Consider the following 21,621-nt stretch of genomic DNA (forward strand, 5'->3'; position numbering starts at 1 on the left):
GCGACACTTGATTCCTAAACAGTCTCACATTCTCTCTTGCCAGCTATTCATTCAGACAGATAACAGTTGGAGGGTGTTACATCAGTGGGAGCAAAAGGATGGATGTGCTACATTAGTTGCAGGAAGCAGATGGATGTGCACTTGCTTGCATTTGGCAGGCAACCTTTGCACAATATAATGTAGAAGCGGGTACTCTGAATACATATGCAGAACACGAATATGCAGAAAATGCTGGGTTGATTTAGGAATTTTAAGCACATTTCAGTGAATCTGAGTGTGTCAGTTATATTCTGTTTTGAGAAAGGTTAATGCTATTTCTCTTTTATTTTTTGCTTTTCTTTTAGCGTAAAAAGAGAGTTCATGTTGAATGACTGTTTCTGCAGTGATGGTTACTCTAGCATTTCTGTGCAGCTTTTATGACCAGCACAACTCCTGCCGGGAAGCCGTCTGTCTGAAATCCCGCTCCCGTCCACTCTCTTATCTTTCACCTACTGGGTCTCCACCTTAGAAATGAATCGGTGTTCAGCTCTAGCTTGATTGAGCTGCACAGACCACTGTGCCGCTGCCTGAGTTTACATGCTCAGAACTACTAACGGGTGATTTGGCTTTCATTCTGGGAGAAAGAATAAGTGGTTTTAGTTCAGTGCTTCTGTGACCACAGGGACCTTGTGAAATTAATTAAAATAAAGCTCATCATTTTTTTATTTTTTTATTTTATGGTGCACAATTGTAAAAGTGGTACTTTGGGATGAATGTATTTAATTTTCTTTTTCCACTTTTAAAATATTCCCCTCCTCCAGGAATAGGCTGCCAAATGTGTTATGTCTATTTGCAGAGGTTTTATGCTCTCACTGATGTCTTATTAATCAACCCTGATTCATTATTGATACATACCACGTGTACATTACTAGACAGTGCCAAATATGTCCCAAGAGGTACATTGCTTGGCAGTTTTTGTGTGTGTGTGTGTGTGTGTGTGTGTGTGTGTGTGTGTGTGTGTGTGTGTGTGTGTGTGTGTGTGTGTGTGTGTGTGTGTGTGTGTGTGTGTGTGTGTGTGCGCGTGTGTGTGTGCGTGTGTGTGTGCGTGCGTGTGTGTGTGTGTGTGTGTGTGCGTGTGTGTGTGTGTGCGTGCGTGCGTGCGTGCGTGTGTGTGTGTTAACGAATCCACCAGAGGCCGCTGTGTATGCTTTTCAGATCTCAAATTTCTCTCACAATGCCATTCATGCCTGCTCTTCTCACATAAATCCACCAGAAGCCACTGTCGACTGACTGACTGACTGATCACCCACCAACCCACCCACCACCGTCCCTAAACCCAACCGATAGTGTTTTCAAAAGCACAGATTGACCAGTGCTCACCACTGTAGCGAAAATAGCTCAATTTGTGAATATTAATGATTAATAGTAACAAGTTATTATTAATTAGGAATATTCAGAATTAACTTATAGTAAATTTAACTAAATAAATATAACAATGACTTTGCTCTGTAATTATTTGTTTATTTAGAAAGGGAATTATAGGTACTTCTTGAGAAGTAGAGTAATTTTAGAAGTTTTAACAAACTTTAATAAGCTGGTAGCAAGGGTCTTTTACCATTAAAGTGACCTTTTCTGTGAAGCAAAACAAAGACAACCCAACGTGGTTATAGCTTGATTTATTGACTAGTCTAACATAAAACGAACAAATGCACAAAACATAACAACAAAAACACAGATAAGAAAGAAAGTGAGGAAATAAAACAAGTTTAGATAAAAGGAGGCAAATCTAACTCAGTCCCACACAACTATTTAGAACCACCAAGTATGTAAACACATTAAAAAGGGCACAGCGTAAACGTACAACTAAATATCTGTATTAAGTGGGTCTTTCTCTCTCGTGTTGTGATCTTTCTCTGATGGTTGGAAGATAAAGTCTTTTAAGAAGTCCTTTGTTGTTGCATGGAGTTTGCGACGTACTGTAGATCGCTGCGCATCGATGGATTTGCTCTTCAGTGTTTGAACTCTCTGCAGTGAATATTAAACCTCACTGAACTGAACTAAACTGAACTTCAACACTGAACACTGGACTGACACTGTTTCAATTTACTATAACCTTTTATGTGAAGCTGCTTTGATACAATCTACATTGTAAAAGCGCTAGAGAAATACAGATGAATTCCCAGTGTTTTCCTGACTGACCAGTGGCATGAGAGGAAAAGTCGCGTGGGAAACTTTCTTTGTTTCTCCTAGCTGGTCTATACGTCCCAAAACAGATAGACAAAACTTTAACTCATGGTTTGAAATTACACCAAGCATATAAGTTACCATTCTGTGTCCTCGATCATGAGCTGTAGAGTTATGTACGTAGAAGAATGACACCAAACATGACTATTTTAGGAATACATAAAACATAATTCATAAATTCTTAGTTTGTCCAATGACTTAAAAGGGCATATATCGGTGTACGAATTGAGCGAGAATACATAGGTTACAAACACATTAAATGTATTTTGGGCTGAATTTTGAGATTTCTATAAGTCCATTTCAATAGTGTGTGTCTTTGGGTGTGAGGGTGCCAGGATGGAGGGTGTTTTTCTTTAGAATGTCTTTGAAGATGGCACTGAGTGACTTTCACCGGCAGACTCGCTGACACATGGTGTCATAAACTCATGTAGAACAAACCCAGACCCTTTCAGGGGTAACAATGGAATTTCACCTCAGGACTGTTTGTTACACCACCATCACTAAACCTAACTGATAGTGTTATAAAAAGCCATCCAGAAAAGAAAAGCCCTCGTCTAATTTTTTACTATGTTTTCAGATCTTACCACATTCTCACCCTGTTTATTTTATTTTTTGCGTTTTGTTTTTGTTTCACCTGCTTTTTGGAACCGTTCTTCGCTGGACTTGAACCCAATTGTTGTGGTCAACTCCTCTCTACATCTCAAGTCTGCCGACATACGCGGCAGGCTACTAGGCAAAAGCCATCCACATGGAAGTAAGGGGCCATGTGGAGGTGCAAAAAGAAACAAAAACGTATGCAGCATCATATCACCTCGTAGCGTTTGTTTTAAAGACGAAATGCAGCCATACATAGCTCTGGCTACATAATTCACAATCTCCATAAATGTATACAGGGGTACGTTTTCACAAAGAGCCTGTGTTGGTATTAGTCCTAAAATATAAAGATATAAAAATACATTGTAGCTTTCAGAATTGAAACCTTCACTCACAGCTCATAAAAAGGAAACCATGCAGCAAAATAAAACAACTTTTTTGAAATCTGTTGAGAAACTTGTTTAATTCTAAGGGTCAGAGAAAAGGTCGCAGAAAACGAAATAATGATTGTTTCTGCAGTAAAATTCTTCACGATCATTTTAAGTGGACCTCAGGGGTGAAAACATTAAATGGTCACACAATATGACCCTTTAACAATTTTCTCTCAATGTAGGAATACATTAGCTGAATCCCATTGGTTTTGTCTCTTTTTCATCCATTAATAATAATTGTAGCCAGTTTGGCCAGTCAGATGTCTTCTTGCTAAGTTATTTTTTTCTCTCAGCACCATTTAGGCAAGTGACCAGAGCATTGTTATGCCATTTATGAGAGCTCTGGATATACACGTATAGTGCTTACATTAATCATTATTAAGATCACACTGTAAACATGTTTTATTACTATTAATTTCACCACATGGGTGTTTTCGGTTTATGCTTGCAGATTGAGACCTTCGTCTTTAGTCTGACAACTAAATGACTTTTATTGACATTTCTGTTAGTTTTAAATGACATATTGTCTGGGTTGGTATTGAAAATGATGGTACAAAATTGGGTAATGAGGTGTTTTGTGGATTAATATATTATTTCTTATAGAATATTTTGTTTTATAGACAAAAGCCACTTTGACGAAGCAGTGATCATGAGATATGGACAGCTGTTAAAGGGCGCATAGGTTACCCCTTTTTTCATATTTAATATAAGTCTTTTGTGTCCCCAGAATGTGTCTGTAAAGTTTCAGCTCAAAACACGCATCAGATTGTTTATTATAGCTGTTTGAAGTGTCTATATTATAGCTGGAAAAAAAGTTGTTGCTGTTTTTTTGTACTGGCCCTTTAAGGCTAGTCCTCCCCGCCCACCGTTCCCACGTGCCTGTCAGCAATCGTCGCCCTCGGCTGCCTTGGGAAGCAGATCTGACGTATTGTTTGTGAGGAATTTTACAGTAAGAACTTTAACAATCAGTATTTGATGCATTTTTTGTGGCGTTGCAACAATGAGTCACACACAATGTCATTACAAAGTTCACGCACACACACAGCGAGGACACAAACACATAGCGCAGACACATACACACCCACACACACATAGCGCAGCAGACACACACACACACACATAGCGCAGCAGACACACACACACACACACACACACACACATAGCGCAGCAGACACACACACAGAGAGAGAGAGAGAGAGAGAGAGAGAGAGAGACAGCGCGTTAAGCTTTGCACTCGTTTTGCACGCATATGTGACATGATACTGGTAATATCCACTGCTGTATGGATATCTGTTATGTTAATGTACAAAATAAACCCGATTTAACGTCCACAAACCGGGATTGAAGCGTCTTCTTTTATAATTGTTCTGACACGCAGCTGTGCTGATTAAGTGAATCGCTGTAATTCATTACAAAAATGTTCTGTTTTAAAACATTTTAAACTTGTGAAACTCACTCTTGATCACGTTTGATGATGATTGATGATCCTAGAGAACTAAACACACCTTTTATTCCCGGCTGCTTTGCGCTCGTCCTCTCTTGTTGATATAATTATACACGTGACTAACGGACTTGTTAATGCGCACAGCTGTCAATCAATATTGGTGGGCGGGGGGACCGCACTCCTACGTAAAGTTGCAGTCGATCTGAAAACCGATCCAATTGGTCCACCGTTTTTAAGTTGTTAAATTTGAAACAAAAGGACTGGGTTTTTTTATATCACCCCAATATGACAGTTTATACACTATACTTACACACATTTCTGTCCAAACAGCTTGAAAAGTAGATTTTTCACCACAGGTGCCCTTTAAATTGATAGTTCATCCAATAAAAGACTCATCCTAAAAAGATTTACTCTAAAGTTGAAACCTTTATGAGTTTCTTTATTCTGTTCAACACAAAAGAAAATATTTTGTTTCATTTAAAATCAACAGTTTATTATTAAGGTGAATAATTTAATGAGTCAGTCATACAGACAGCTCTGTTCTATTTCTAAATATTTTCAACAGAAGATCAAATGTAAAACAGTATTGTAAAATAGTTTTCACTTTAATGGATAGACACTTTATAGAGCTAAAAAACAAATGTTGACTTTTCCCCGAACACAATGATCAGATATGTGTCTTAGAAAAATATGTATGCTTAAAACAGTATGTTAAAAAATATGTATGCACTTGAGTTGGATGATAGTAATCACAAATACACTGATTATAATCAGATTATTTGAAGGCTGTTGCACTCACATTAGCCTAGAGTGATTTTTCACCAAAATTGACTTTTTTTTTTACATATCCACATAACTGACATTTAATGATGCCATGTCACTGTAATCTTTCAAGTACTTCATTCTTTGCAACTTTTCAAAGAAACTTAAATCCCAGTGCTTATCTCTTCTTTTGAGAAAAAAGGGATACAAATAAGACTGACACATTATTATGCACATCATTCCTCACACTAGAATCTCAGAGATGGAACAAACAGAGCTATTGAAGCTTATTGCCTAATAACTCTCCAGTTGTTGAACCTTAACCTTATATATATTTATTTAGTGCAGTACCTTTGTGTGGTGTATCTTTTGTCTATGCTATGCTTGACTGAAATATATTTGGCTGAAATTTTCAAGTACTGAGACAATGTTTGAGTTATCAAAAAGTATTGCCTGTTGTGCTCGTTGGAAAGTTTGGGTTTAGTGCATGATAGAATGTGTGTGCAGTATCTGTGGCATAGAAAATATGTGTAACTGTTTTTTTGTATATGTATATATATTTGTCGTGGATCACAGTTGTAAAAGCAACAAATAATAACTTGACTTCTAGTTGATCATTTGGGAAAGTGGCAGAAGGCAGGTTTTTCCTATAAATCATCTGTTGAACTGCATCCCAATCATCACAAATGCTGCAAAAGACCTACTGGAACCCACATGGAGCCAAGATTCTCACAGAATCAGTCAAGTTTGGTGATGGAAAAATCATGGTTTGGGGTTACATTCAGTATGGGGGCGTGTGAGAGATTTGCAGAGTGGATGGCAACATAAACAGCAGGATAGGTCTCCTTTTCATACTTCAGCCTCCAAATCAAAGTTCCTGAAAGCAAAGAAGGTCAAGGTGCTCTAGGATTGGCCAGCCCAGTCACCAGAAATAAACATTATTGAGCATGTCCGGGGTAAGATGAAGGGGGAGGCATTAAAGATGTATGGATGTATGGAGGCAGTCCTCCAACCTCATAGGAGTCATACAATATTAATTCTTTTTCCACTGCACCTTGACTTTGTGTTCTATACTGGACATTATTTGGACATTATACTGGACATTATTTCTGTTCAGTGACAAGACTTTTGTCTAAACAAATCAGACCTTACTGTCCTAACGAAATCATCCACTATTTAGGCATGATCATATTTTATTTTGGTAAAATAAGCATAATCTAGAGGCCTTTGCCTTTCATATAAACCACATGTAATACCAGATGATCTACTAGAAGTCAAGTTATTCTTTTTTGTTCCTAAAATATGGATAGGTGACAAGAGTTTTGTATTTGTATATTTATATGAAAACACACCCTGTTGTAATCGACAGAAAATTGTGAGACAAGTTAACAAGATATACTTACTTTAATTCAGATTTTTTAAAATCCTGTAGTCATGACAATCTGATGTACTGCAAATTGACTGTAAAGCACTATATACTGTATTTCACTCAAAAGAATTATGTCAGAAACATATAGCAAAACATTATACACATATTTTCTGATCTCACTGAACATGAAGCTTCTTACTAGAAAGCAGTTTTAACAAAGATGTAAGTGATATGGTACTTAATGCACAGCATTGTTTGTTTTCTTTGCTTTTACCAAAGTAATCGTCATATTAAATAATACTGATATCCAATTATCCAATTACGTTAATACATATTATAGAGATGTGAGATATACAGCCGGGAAAAAAGTATTGAACATGTCATGTTTTTTTTTCCTGGTAATAATATTTCCAAATTAGCTGTTGACATAGAATTGAACCAGATTTTGTTAAAAACCCAAACAATACAAACATAATAATAATAATAAATCAAAACAAATAAATCTGAAAAAAATCAAATAAAATGTTATGTGTGATACCAATGGAATGACACAAGGAGAAAGTCCTGAACTACTGAAATTTACTTAATACTTTATATATTAAGTAAATAGTATCAGTATTTTTTTATGAATGAAGTCACATGAAATGCTCAGGTGTGAGGTTTTCACAGACTTCAACAGAGTGTGAAAATCTTGATGGTTCTGTGGGCCTCGTCTTTCTAATCCGATCTTTAATTTGTATTCTCTGTTGAATTCAAGTCAGGTGATTAGCTGGGCCATTCTACAGCTTGAATTTCTTTCTCTGAAAGCATTTGAGATTTTCTTGGCTGTGTTTTGGATCATTGTCTTGCTAAAATGTTCCCCCTGGTTTTATCTCCATCATCCTGCTAGTGTAGATGTTGGACTGAATCAGCTAATATTCATTTACACTGAGGAAGGGCAGAGAGTTGCTCAAGAACTACTGAGAGATTTCAGCTGCTATCTGGGCTTTCACTGCCTTTCTACACCTCTCTTCTTCAGGTGTTCAATACTTTTTTCCTGAATCATTTCATTTTATTACACATAACTTAATTTGTTGTTAATTTGTTAATAAATTAATAACTTAATTTGTTAATATTGTCAACTAATTAGATTTTTTTCTTTGCATATATGGATTTTTTTGGCTGTTACCAACATCTGGTGAAAAGTTCAAGTCAACAACACCTTTAGAAATATGTTTGCTGAGACCAATTGTAACGTGTTCAATATTTATTTTTCCCACTGTATAAAAAAATTATTGGCTTGGCAAATGCAAAGCTAAGCTACATTTGCAGCATATATAGTGCAGTTGAATTAGCCAGTCTCATCAATTTCTAACCAGTTGTTATTGTGGACTACAAACCACTAGATGCCATGGCTATTTAGTATTAAGGACTTTCAGTCAAATAATAATTTAATGATAATGAAAATCCAGCAGGTATTATTGCATAATAAAGAAAAATGTCATGATGATTATATGACCCTTTTGGGTTTTATTTTGTGATAACCTTCTGGAAGTACATTATTCTGTTTGTTACATGACTGGTCACACATTAATAACTGTTTGGCCACAAAATATTCATTTCAGTTTAATTATTTTCTGATCTCATTTAACATAAGGCTTCCATGAAGACAGCTTTAAGTAGAAAATGTTCCACATACAATATTCAGCGGATTTGTTAGGATATAGTTTTGTCTTTGTTAGTGTTGTCTATTAGCACAAATTCAAACACATGCACTATAGGTGAATTGGGTAAGCTAAATTGTCCGTAGTGTGTGAATGAATGTGTATGTTGTGCTGCAAGTGATGGGTTGCAGATGGAAGGGTATCCGCTGCACAAAACATATGCTCGATAAGTTGGCGGTTCATTTCGCTGTGGCGACCCCAGATTAATAAAGGGACTAAGCCCAAAAGAAATTGAATAAATGAATGAATAATACATGCTTTACAAGCATTTCATTATTGTTAATTCATATCAGCCCCAAAAAATAACACAGTTTTAAAAAGTTACTCAAAGTATTTATTCTTTTTTGTTTAATTTCCCTTGTTACATGTGTTCTGTGTAATTGTGTTTACAATTTATTATGCATAGTTATATGCAACTATCCCTAAACCCTAACTCACATTCTAACCCAAACCATATTGTAAGTATATGTAACACTGTAACAGGGACACCTTAAAATATAATGTGACCCAATTGTCTTACAAAACAAACAAACATACAAACAGGTTTGGACAGAATCATTTGTGTAAGTGAGAAAACTCAGGCTTCTCATATAATGGACGGGCAAAAAAATCTTCTTTGGTACCTGTAGTATTATGCCTCCAGTGCTGTTAATAGAACTTGTTTTGAACCCTGAACATTCCTTTAACTTAGATATACAGCACAAATATTACCTACTATTGCCTCTCACGATAAACTGATTACATTTCTGGCTAAAACAGCTATTACTGCTTATTGCCCATAATGCTCTCAGTAACAAAGCGTACCTGTCTAAGAGGAACAACATAATTTTATTCTGGATTTTAAACATCAAACTAAGTGAATTTGTACATGAACATTTACTGGACACAAAAGCTGAAATAATAATAAAAAACACTGAAGTGTTGGTGCAAAATGATTAAGTAATCTATATATGTCACAGGCCAATATCCTAAAGGCTGTTTTAATCATTAAGACCACCGCTTGGCCAGAATAGCTGTTAGTTCAGTAAGTGCATTGTAGTTCCTAACATAAAATAAAATGATGTGAGTCATGGCTAGATGATAACATTAATTTTGTGTGTGTGCATTTTCTTCTCATAATCCACTAATATTTGCTACTGTGTCATTGTGGCTGAGTGTGGAAGAGGTAATGAGTGTGTAGCTCACAGCAGCGATTTGCTGGAGTGGATAGTGTTTATGTGTAAATGTGACTTTCTCTAATAGGCAGGTTTGTGTTGTTTGTTGATTGTAATACAGAATGAGAGTGCATTTCTCACCATGCTGTAAAAAGTGTTTACCTTTTTAAATGATGATCATTCTAAGTAAAAGGTGATGGGCCATATGAAAGGTTCAGTACACTGAGGGGTTTAGTACACTTCAGTCTTTTTATTATGAGTTATTATGGCTAGAGTTTGGGGAATCGGGGTCTTATAAACTGTAAAAAACCATAGAGGTAATTTATGAATGCGCTGATAATGGCGCTCTCTCAGTAATAATACACAAATCAAACTGCCAGCTGTGTTCCCTCATTGAAATGTTATGGACACACATACACAGCAGTCTCCTCCATCTCAGCGGCGGTCTCCACACCAACTTTAGATTGAAAATGTGCCATCATTTCATTCTTGTCGGATGCGAAAGGTCATCTTTCTGATTCGCTGCTTGTTACTTTTTCTTTTTTCATTTCCTTGCCCATTCCTCGCTCCTCAGCAGCTCTTTCCAAATGGTGGTCTTTATGACTCACCGCTTCTGTTTTGGTGGTATTGCCATGTTAGAGCTTCACCTCTTCTAAAAGCACGAAACTCAAGAAGCAATATCATTCACAAGAAAATGCTGGATTCAGATCTTCTGAATATAAAAGAATGTCTCTCACACACATTTCTCAAGGTTACTCTGTGTCCTGTTCGCCATAGCTTCTGTAGGTTACCTATCATGTGTGTGTATAAGTGGCCTGAAAATAAGGCATCTATAAGTGGCCTTACATTGCCTGTTATATATCCAGAACAATCATCCAAAAAGGAGGAACAAGAGGGTCTTTAATACCATGCATTTATTATGTGAAGTGGGTTCTCAATGTTGAAGTGTATTTTACAAATTAGTATTCAAATACTTTCACTGATCTCAGTATATGTAAAGAAGAATGTTTATCCAGCCAGTTGTTATCGTAGATTATTACACAGCAGTCTGGAATGCTTGATTCTGATTGGTCAGACAAAACATTCCAAATATTGTAATCCCAGATAACAAATGCTGAAACCAATAATTCAGGCTCATACGATTATTTGTAATCATCTAGACTGTCAGCGAATATGTTCACATTGATATTTCCAGTGAGGAAAATAAGTGTTGAACACCACCATTTTTCTCAGAAAAAAACATACTTTTGAAGATACTGTTGACTTGAACTTTTCACCAGATTTTGGTAACAACCTACGAAATCCATATATGCAAAGAAAATAAATCTAATTAGCTTACAAATGAAGTAACGTGTAATAAAATGAACTGACACAAGGTATTGAACACATGAAGAAAGGAAGGTGTAGAATGGCAGTGAAAGCCCAGACAGCAGCTAAAATCTCTCGGTAATTCATCAGAAACCCTCTGCCCTTAGTGTAAATGAATATTAGCTGCTTCAGTCCAACATCTACATTAGCAGGATGATAAAGATGAAACCAGTGTGGACATTTTAGCAAGACAATGATCCAAAACACAGCCAAGGGAACTCTCAAATGCTTTCAGAGAGAGAAAATCAAGCTGTAGAATGGCCCAGCCAATCACCTGACTTGAATCCAATAGAAAATACAAAATAAAGCTCAGATTTGATAGACGAGACCCACAGAACCATCAAGATTTTTACACTCTGTTGAAGTCTGTGAAGAAGCCACACCTGAGGAATGCATGTGACTCCATATGAGAGGTGTCACCAAAAAAAAAACTTTTATATAAAATATTATACACATTTCAGTAGTTCAGTTCTATCTTCTTGTGTCCTTTCATTGTTATTACACAACTCATTTATCATTTTTTTTTGTTTTTTTTTTGTATTGTTTTCATTTTTACAAAAAAATATGGTTCAATTTCATGTCAACAGGTCCTTTGAAAATATGATTCCCAGGAAAAAAATCACGTGTTCAATACTTATTTACGCCACTGAATAAACCCCTGTTCTTGATTACTTGGCGCCATCTTGTGAATGAATAATACATTGGTTGGTGTATGCTTCATTTAGCCGCTTTTGTTTTTGTCAGGTTTGCTTTTAATTAAATAATAAATCAACCATGGCGCAGAACAATGTTTTGTGGCAAGCAGTTGTTTTCACAGAATAAAGCCATTTAGGCTTTTACAGTCAATAAGCCTATCTGACTTTATTCTGTGATACGAACTGCCTAGATGTACTTTATTCCTATAACATAAAGCCTGATAGGCTTATTAGCAGCCTGACGCAAAGCTAACTCTTCAATAACTCTTTAATTAAACTAAAAGCATGGAGTAAGGGTTGTACAGACTATAGTCGACTGTAATACCCTGTCATGATGCTTTTTGACTGTCTAATGGCACTTCATGGATCATAGAATTTTGACATGAACAACATGGCAGTCTTTGGCCATTTACACAGAACATGACCGTAAATATCTATGATATTTATATATTTGATATTTATATGATATGATATGATATTTATATGATTATCAGATATGATATTTATATGAAATATATATAATATACAGAATATATTATTCTATCCCAATATGCTACTTAAATTTTTTTCCCCAAATTAAACACGTGCATACGGATGAACATGACTGTTACATGCGTCTTGTGTCTTTTAAAACATGCCACTCATGTAAGCGGCAACTTTTTTAGACACTGTTTCAAGTTAAAAACCTTTGACTGTGGCACTAATCTTGGGACTGCCATCAATTTATAAGACACAAAGATCTGTTCTGTGTATGGCCCCTTATGCTATATATGGTATAAATTCCAGACACAGTTGTATGTGGGAAGTTTAGCAATGATATGTTTCACTTCCAACCTCAATGCATCCTGGCTGATGTAAGTCGCATTTCCACCACATGAAATGTAAATATTTCATGTATATATATACATACAGTTGAAGACTTAGCTGAAATGTTGTAGAATTATTAGCCCCCCTTTGAATTCTGCTTTCTTTTTTAAATATTTCCTAAATGATGTTTAACAGAGCAAGGAAATTTTCACAGTATGTCTGATAATATTTTTTCTTCTGGAGAAAGTCTTATTGTTTTATTTCGGCTAGAATAAAAGCAGTTTTTAATTTTTTAAACACAATTTTAAGGTCAATATTATTAGCACCTTTAAGCATTTTTTTTCTTCGATTGTCTACAGAACAAACCATCATTATACATTAACCTGGCTAATTACCCTGACCTGCATAGTTAACCTAATTAACCTAGTTAAGCCTTTAAATGCCACTTTAAGCTGAAATATTATTCAAATATTATTTACTGTCATCATGGCAAAGATAAAATAAATCAGATATTAGAAATGAGTTATAAAAACTATTATGTTTAGAAATGTGTTGAAGAAATCTCTCCGTTAAACAGAAATTGAGGAAAAAAATAAACAAGGGAGCTAATAATTCAGGGGGGCTAATAATTCTGACTTTAACTGTATATATATATATATATATATATATATATATATATATATATATATATATATATATATATATATATAATATTGTTTTTATTTTTTGTATTATTAATATTATTTATTTATTTATTTATTTTTTATAAATTGCAAATTTGGCATGCTCCAAAGCAGGGGTATAAATACACAGGACACGTTTACACAGATGACAAATAGGGGAACTCATGATCATAAAGAAACAGCAGGAAACATAACAAAGGAGTCACATGACAAACACAAGCACGTGGATCACAGCACAACATAACATCACATGACACAACACAGACACAGACAGACATGTGACACAGGAACACAATTTAACCAAATAATCTTTTTTCCCCCTTGGATGGAAGCTAAACAGTTAAAGTTGGACTGCAGCTTGAATAAAAGCAGTTTGTAATTTTTTTAAAGCCATTTTAAAGTCAATATTATTAGCCCCTTTAAGCTATATATTTGTTTGATAGTCTACAGAACAAACCATCGTTATACAATAACTTGTCTAATTACCCTAACCTGCCTAGTTAACCTAATTAACCTAGTTAAGTCTTTAAATGTCACTTTAAGCTGTATAGAGGTGTCTTGAAAAATAAAGATAAAATAAATCAGTTATTAGAAATGAGTTATTAAATCTATTATGTTTAGAAATGTGTTGAAAAAATCTCTACGTTAAACAGAAATTGGTGAAAATACACAAGGGGGCTAATAATTCAAGGTGGCTAATAATTCTAACTTCAACTATACCTTTTACTTGTGAATCCATCCAGTAAACTTGCATTTTCAGTAAACCACCTTGAGTGTATTTTTTTTACAAATATAGTAATTCCATCCAATTAATCTCATCGTCAGTAATTTCTTACTCATTAAATGATCAAATTTCAGGTTTCCCCACAGTCTCTGACAGTGCCAGTAAATGGAAGTGGATTTTTTTGGTATACTATAAAAGCCTTTTTCTGGAGGAGCTCAATAAAGACAGGCACTGAAAGTGTTCTCATGATGTGTTATTTTTAACAATATACATGATATTTTTTCTCAGAAATGCATCTACTTATATCTCAGCATAAGATAATGTATAAAAGATAGCTTCTAAGCATAGCAAGTGTTATCCATACCAGAAACAGAAAAATTCTAAATATAATCAGAGAAACAACTCACTTCTGCATACAGATAGGCAGGCATCAGTGTTTCTTCCATACAAGTTTCAAGACCATGGTTCTAAAATTAAAGCTGACTGAAGTAAACACAATGCCTGAAAGGCTCACTCATTCTTCATTAAATCCATAATAAACAGTTAATTTTGCTTAAATCCATAATATATTAAACTGTAGTAACACAGAAACAGTGGATGTTGATATTAGGGTAACACTTTATAATAACTACACACTATGAACACACTATATATTTAACCTAATAGACATTAGTAAGCAGTTTATAACTACAGTATATGCTGTCTTATTGACTTATAAGCACATATTCTGTATATGTTCTTAATCATTGTATTGTCTACATATTAATACAAATATACATGTTAATATCATTTAGATCAGTTTAAAATTATTTAGAATGAGCAAGGGTAAAACTTTATTTTGTTTATTTTGATGGTCCATTTGAGTATTAGTAGACTGTCTTCTTAATATCTGCTAATACTGCTCCTTCAACAGACATTTGACTGACTATAAGAAATTTGCAAGTACATGTCAACTTACACTAACCCTAACCCCAACCTAACAGTCTACTTATAATCTAATGAGAATTAGTTGGCATGTAGATGTAATGTAACTTAAATTCAACAAACGGACCATCAAAATAAAGTGTGACCTAAGCAAGAAAATGATTATTAAACTATTCAAATGAACGTTTATGCATCTTACTTTTCAGAAATACAGTGCATCCAAAAAAGTATTGATAGCACTTTACTTTTTCCAAATTTTTTCATGTTACAGTCTTATTCCAAAATAGATTAAATTTATTTATTTCCTAAAAATTCTACACACAATACTCCATAATGACAATGTGAAAAAGATTTTTTGAAATTGTTGGAAATTTATTAAAAATAAAATACCTGAAAAATCACATGTACATCAGTATTCACAGCCTTTGCTCAATGCTTTGTTGATGCACCTTTGGCAGCAATTACAGCCTCAAGTCTTTTTTGAATATGATGCCACAAGCTTGGCATACCTGTCTTTGGGAATTTTTGCCCATTCCTCTTTGCAGTACCTCTCAAGCTCTATCAGGTTGGATGGGAAGCAACATTCAGCCATTTTCAGATGTCTCCAGAGATGTTCAATAGTATTTAGGCCTGGGCTCTGGCTGGGCCACTCAAGGACATTCACCGAGTTGTTGTGAAGACACTCCATTGATATTTTGGCGGTGTGATTTGGGTCATTGTCCTGCTGGAAGATGAACCGTCACCCCAGTCTGAGGTCAAGAGCACTCTGAAGCAGGTTTTCATTCAGGATGTCTCTGTCTATTGCTGCATTCATCTTTCCCTCTATCCTGACTAGTCTTCCAGTTCCTGCTGCTAAAAAACATCCCCACAGCAGGATGCTGCCACCACCATGCTTCGCTGTAGGGATGGTATTAGCCTGGTGATGAGCGGTGCCTTTTTTTCTCCAAACGTCCAGCCTGGCATTCACTCCAAAGAGTTTAATTTCAGTCTCATCAGACCAGATAATTTTGTTTCTTTTGGTCTGAGAGTCCTTCAGATGCATTTTGGCAAATTCCAGGCTGGGAGTGGCTTCCGTCTGGCCACTCTACCATATAGGCCTGATTGGTTGATTGCTGCATAGATAGTTGACCTTCTGTAAGGTTTTCCTCTCTCCACAGAACAACACTGCAGCTCAGACAGCGTGACCATCAGGTTATTAATCACCTCCCTGACTGAAGTCCTTCTCCCCAACTGCTCAGCTTAGATGGCCGGCCAGCTCTAGGAAGGGTCCTGGTGGTTCCAAACATCTTCCACTTACGGATGATGGAGGCCACTGTGCTCATTGATACTTTCGGAGCAGCAGAATTTTTTCTGTAACCTTCCCCAGCCTTGTGCCTCGAGACAATCCTGTCTTGGAGGTCTACAGACAATTCCTTTGTCTTCATGCTTGGTTTGTGCTTTGACATGCACAGCCAACCCTGGGACCTTATATAGACAGGTGTATGCCTTTTCAAATCATGTCCAATCAACTGAATTTACCACATGTGAACTCCAATTAAGCTGCTGGTCCATCTCAAGAATGATCAGTGGAAACAGAAAGTACCTGAGCTCAATTTAGAGCTTCATGGCAAAGGCTGTAAACGAGAATTAATGAGAATTAAAGGCTCAGTTAAATCTTAGAAAAGGGAAATGAACGACAGTGATTCAGAACAAAAAAATATTTATTTCAAGATACAAAAACGAAACTGTTAAACTGTACCAAATTAAAAATAAATCTTTGCAATTGAATCTGAACCATGTTTATTGGTGAATTGTTGGTTAATTTTCATCAGTCTCATTCATGTTTTTGGTACAGTCAGCAGATGGCTCACTAACTGTTCAGTTTAGAGATGGAATTTTATGCTTCTGAATGATTAAAAATGACATGTTTTGTCACATTTATTTATTTATTTATTTATTATTTACAGAAGGTCAGATTATCCTGACCAAATGTGGAAGGGAAGCCTGTTTTAAAAAAAGTAATTATTTTTTCAATTTTGTTTCAGTGATTCTAGTGGCCCTGAAATTACACACTTCACCTTTAAGTATCGTATCTCATGGTCTGATTGAGGAAATGCCGAATGTGCTGTGGGCTGTAGTCATGCTCCATTTTCAGAGAGCCAGTGGCATACAAATAATGCAAGCACTTGACTTTGCCCTTCTAAATGTTGTAGCTCCCCTCTACATGTGTGTGTTTTTGTGTGTTTTGTGTGCATGGCCTCGTGGATAGACTAGCTTATAGAGTCGGTCTTCACATCCGGCTCTAATCACAGACTCCCTCCCTGACGGGATCACGCCTCTGACCGGCAATAACACTCCAGCTGAAGCCTGGCCTCTTATCAGCCTGATATTTTCTGATAGAGGATGGTATGATGAAGAAAGATTCACTTCTGAAAGGAATGATGGGATAGAGCAGGATTGATGGCTAGTTGAGATCATATGTTTCTATTTGTTCCCATTGAGCCGTTGCTTTGAAGCATGCAAGGCTTTCACAGGAAAAATATCTGCAGTCTGACTTGGCACTTTTTGTTTGTATTTTTTTATTTAGAGAGTCTGTAAATAGAATGATGTTTTTATGAACACATATATATATATATATATATATATATATATATATATATATATATATATATATATATATATATATATATATATATATATATATATATATATATATATATATTTATAGCTATTAAGTTATCTCAATCTATGCACCATACTGTAGTCATCAGTGCCAGATGATTCTTCAGAAATTATTTGATATAATGATTTAATATTCTAATTATTATTCAATTGGAAATCCATTGTATTGAGTAGGTTTTATAATTCCCAGAATAAAACTAAATCTTTAAAAGTGCTGATTTTATTTGAAACAAAATGTCCTTTCTTGAATAAAATTGTGAATTTATTTTTTACTTTATACTTTTATTTTAAATTTTACTTTATCTTTATACATTTTATTTTATTTTAATTTTACTTTAATTTTATTTTTATATTTTACTGAGCCCAAACATTTGAGTGTTTTTCTATTTGCTTGTATTTTTGTGTGTTTGTCTTTTTTATATTGAAAAGTAATTTTTTTTTTGTTTGTTTGTTTTTTTTTTTTTATTCCCAGAATTAAAAAAAAAAAATATTTAAAAGTGCTGAATGTTTTTGAAACAAATCTTTGTTTTTAAAAAGCAACACTGGCTCATTGTGAAAACGGAACCCCATATATGTTTCTGGAGAGAGATATAAATGAGAATTAATGAGATTTCTGGAGAAATACTTGCTCCATTTGAGTTGAAGTAATGAGGTAATTAAGAGTTCATAACTTTTTTCAAATGTGTAGAATACACTTTCAGTAAATTTTGAGTTAACTTCACTCATTTCATTTGATAATGTTAACTGTTGGGTTTTGCAGTGTACGTATGGCTGCATTTAATCTTTAAAAAGAACGATACGGGAGGGTATGACTTGCTGATGGCTTCCGTTTTTTTCCCGCTCCCAGCTGATCGCTTACTTCCGTACGGACGGCTTTTCTGCTTGTACAAGTTTGCCCAGTGGCTTGACGCGTACGTCAGCAAACTTAAGATGTAGAGAGGAGTTGACTGCGATGACAGGGTTAGAGTCCAACGAAGAATAGTCCCAGAAAACAGGTAAAACAAAATGAAAAGGCAAAAAAATTACATAAGTAAATAACAGGGTGAGAATGTGGTAAAATCTGAAAATGTGGTAAAAATCAGGTGGCTGTGAGGGCTTTGCTTGTTTTTTGGATTGCTTTTGAAAACACTGTCAGTTTGGGGAAAATGGTGGGTGGGGGGTTGTTTGGTCAGTTTAGTCAGTCAGTCAGTCGACAGCGGCCTCTGGTGGATTCACGTGAAAACAGCAGGCGCGAATGGCACTCACAAGAGAAGTTTGAGATCTGAAAAAGCGCACACAGAGGTCTCTGTTTTACATTTGTCTTGTTTATCTAAAACATTTTTTCTTTCTGCATTTATGCGATAAAAATTATAAAAATCTTGACGTTTTAATAGCAGGTCATCCAAGTTAATCAGTAAAAAAAAAACAACTGTAAAATAACTAAACTAGTCCATTAGTTAATTCAGCCCAATAATATATACAGTATATTATATGGTGGCATGGTGACTCAGGGTTTAGCACTGTCAAGAAGGTTCTGTTCCCCCATCGCCCCAGCGACCCCTGATGAATAAGGGACTAAGCCGAAGGAAAATGATTGAATAAATGCAGTATACAAACTTATTTTGCCTGCATCTACATGTGAAAAGCTTTGCTTGTGAAAACTAAATATTGTGGTGGAAATGGAAAAGCTTTCACCTAATGTGTGTGTTGTAATATCACAGTGACAGTTTCCTTTTTCTTTTTTTTTTTTTTGTCTCTCTTAGGGAGCTCCTGGGTCATGACTTCACTGAAACTCACTATGAGAACGGCCTTCCCATCACCCAAACCAGCCATCACACTGTAAGCAACACTGAGACCTGTCTGTGTGTGTGTGTGTGTGTGTGTGTGTGTGTGCGTGTGTGTGTGTGTGTGTGTGTGTGTGTGTGTGTGTGTGTGCGTGCGTGCGTGCGTGCGTACGTATGTGCGTACGTGCGTACGTGCATACGTGCGTACGTCTGTCTGTCTGTCTGTCTGTCTGTCTGTCTGTCTGTCTGTCTGTCTGTGCCAACTGCTCAGTACTCAGACTTCAAGTATGTTTTATTCACATGGCATTCAAAGCTTCATTTACATTGTAAAAACAGTACAGGGTTTGTATAAATGTTAAACTGGCCATGAAACTCATTCATTTAATATGATTACTTTTATAACATCTATAATTAAAATATAATATAAAAGCAAAAATTTATTGCTGTGGAATGCGGATCACTGATGAACTAATATTCAATAGCATGCATATAAAATGAACATTATATTGAGTTATAAGGACACTTTATTTGTAGTTTTTATTTTTCTACGCTAAATAAAAAAATGTTTAATTATCTCCATATTCTGCCTTTTCTTAATAATAGGGATAATTTTTTTACTTGGATTATTACATGAGCAGTCATTGCAGGATAACTGCTGACTGTTCTAATGAATAAATAATTTGTTTACCTCTATGGATTCGTATTTTAAAGATCTAGGCACAAAGTCCAAAGCGCAGGGCGCAAAAGCATTAAGGGTGTGTCAGAATCTACTTTTGCTATTTTAAGGACGAAAAAATTCACTTCAGATAATCCGTTTATTCATGCGCATGGTCTAACAAGGTTGAGCTTATTCTCTTAATGAGTTAGTTTCATCTCCCATTCCCTTTGGGAGTCAGTTGCGTCGTGCCATAGCGCATTTGCTATTTACATTGCAGACTTTGTGGAAAAACTGAACCCTTCACTAGTAAGAAGTTAAACGGATTATCTGCAGAACAAGAATGAGAGAATGAGACTCCTCATTCTTTACTTTCAATTTCACCCTCTTCCGTGAAAAAGGAAATGTGTTGTATGCACAGACATCCATTAGTCTACATAATTAATTTCGTTTGTTAAGCGCAAAGATTTGTTTCAAAACTATTTCTAAATTCAGTTTTAATTTCCAGCAAGCATAAATATATAATAAATAAACAGTAAAAATGAAGTGTGCTCAAAAAAAGTTATATCCAAATACACATGCTATGCCCCACATGGTATAAGACCAGACAGGTGGGCAATCTAAGCTTGTTTTTAGTAAAACAAATATAAATATGCATATAATAAATAATAATAATAATAATAATAATAATAATAATAATAATAATAATAACATCATACAAAAGCAAATTGTCATGAATAAACTGAAAAAAGCCCCCGAGGTGAAGAAGGCATGAAAGCAGTGGTTTTTATATTTATATAGAAAATAATCAATTTTTTAATAGTTTTATTCATTTAATTTTTGTTTTCATTTGTAAAGATATTTCTGTGCTGCTGTACATCCTGTGTGTATTAAGCAATGTGTAAGGGAGGCTCACAACTAATGCGCTCTGTGCTGGAGTTTAGACCTTCTCTCAGCTGGTCTATTGTGCAATCTATTTTAGTCCCTCAAAACAGCAACGCGCCAGCAATGCACCTTAACACACCTCCTTTTTTAGACCAAAACCCCTATGGGCACACATAAGAGCGCAAATGCATTTGCTATTTAAACAGCGTGGTGCAAAACGTCAAAATGACACTTGCAACTTTTGCAACTGAAACTAGCAAATAACATTTGCGTCGCGCCTTGCGCTGCATTGCGCCAGGTTTCTGATAGGGCCCTTTGTCTCACAAAAAAAGATCTCAATCATACTTCAAAACTGCCGTCAAATGATTAATAATGATTATTAGCATATATTTCATAGCCGCACGATTTCATAGCCGTGGTGGGCGTTTCTCTCTGTCTCGCTCTGAACGAAGTCGACCAATCACAAAAGACTAGGTTATCAGACCAATCAGCGCAGATTAGCTTCGCACTAAGGGGTTTGGGAACAAATAATTGCTGAACACATCATATGGGAGTTGTTGGGATAATCAGGTAAAAATCAATGCATATTATACAACAATGAAAGTGTTTTTTGACCTTGCATGCATATCAGCCTGTTGTTGGAGATCCTCAAAACCAAAATATGAAATTTTATAATTAAAAATAGGGACTCTTTAAAAAAGGCGTGGCACCGAACCCCGCCCCTAAACCCAACCGTCATTGGGGTTAAGCAAATCATACTAAATTGTATGAATGAG

The 21,621-nt window shown here is 35.5% G+C and overlaps 1 protein-coding gene across 1 annotated transcript in view; it reads left to right on the top strand.

The window, feature by feature from the left end:
• The window catches only part of adam19a (ADAM metallopeptidase domain 19a), a 218,183-nt gene that overhangs the window by 105,377 nt on the left and 91,185 nt on the right, over positions 1-21,621 (top strand). The window contains exon 4 of the mRNA XM_056462266.1: positions 19,285-19,360. Within this exon, the coding sequence (XP_056318241.1) occupies positions 19,285-19,360 (76 nt within the window). The remainder of the gene's footprint in view (positions 1-19,284; positions 19,361-21,621) is intronic.

This window comes from Danio aesculapii, chromosome 7 (assembly GCF_903798145.1).
Source record: "Danio aesculapii chromosome 7, fDanAes4.1, whole genome shotgun sequence".
Classification (NCBI taxonomy): Eukaryota; Metazoa; Chordata; class Actinopteri; order Cypriniformes; family Danionidae; genus Danio; species Danio aesculapii.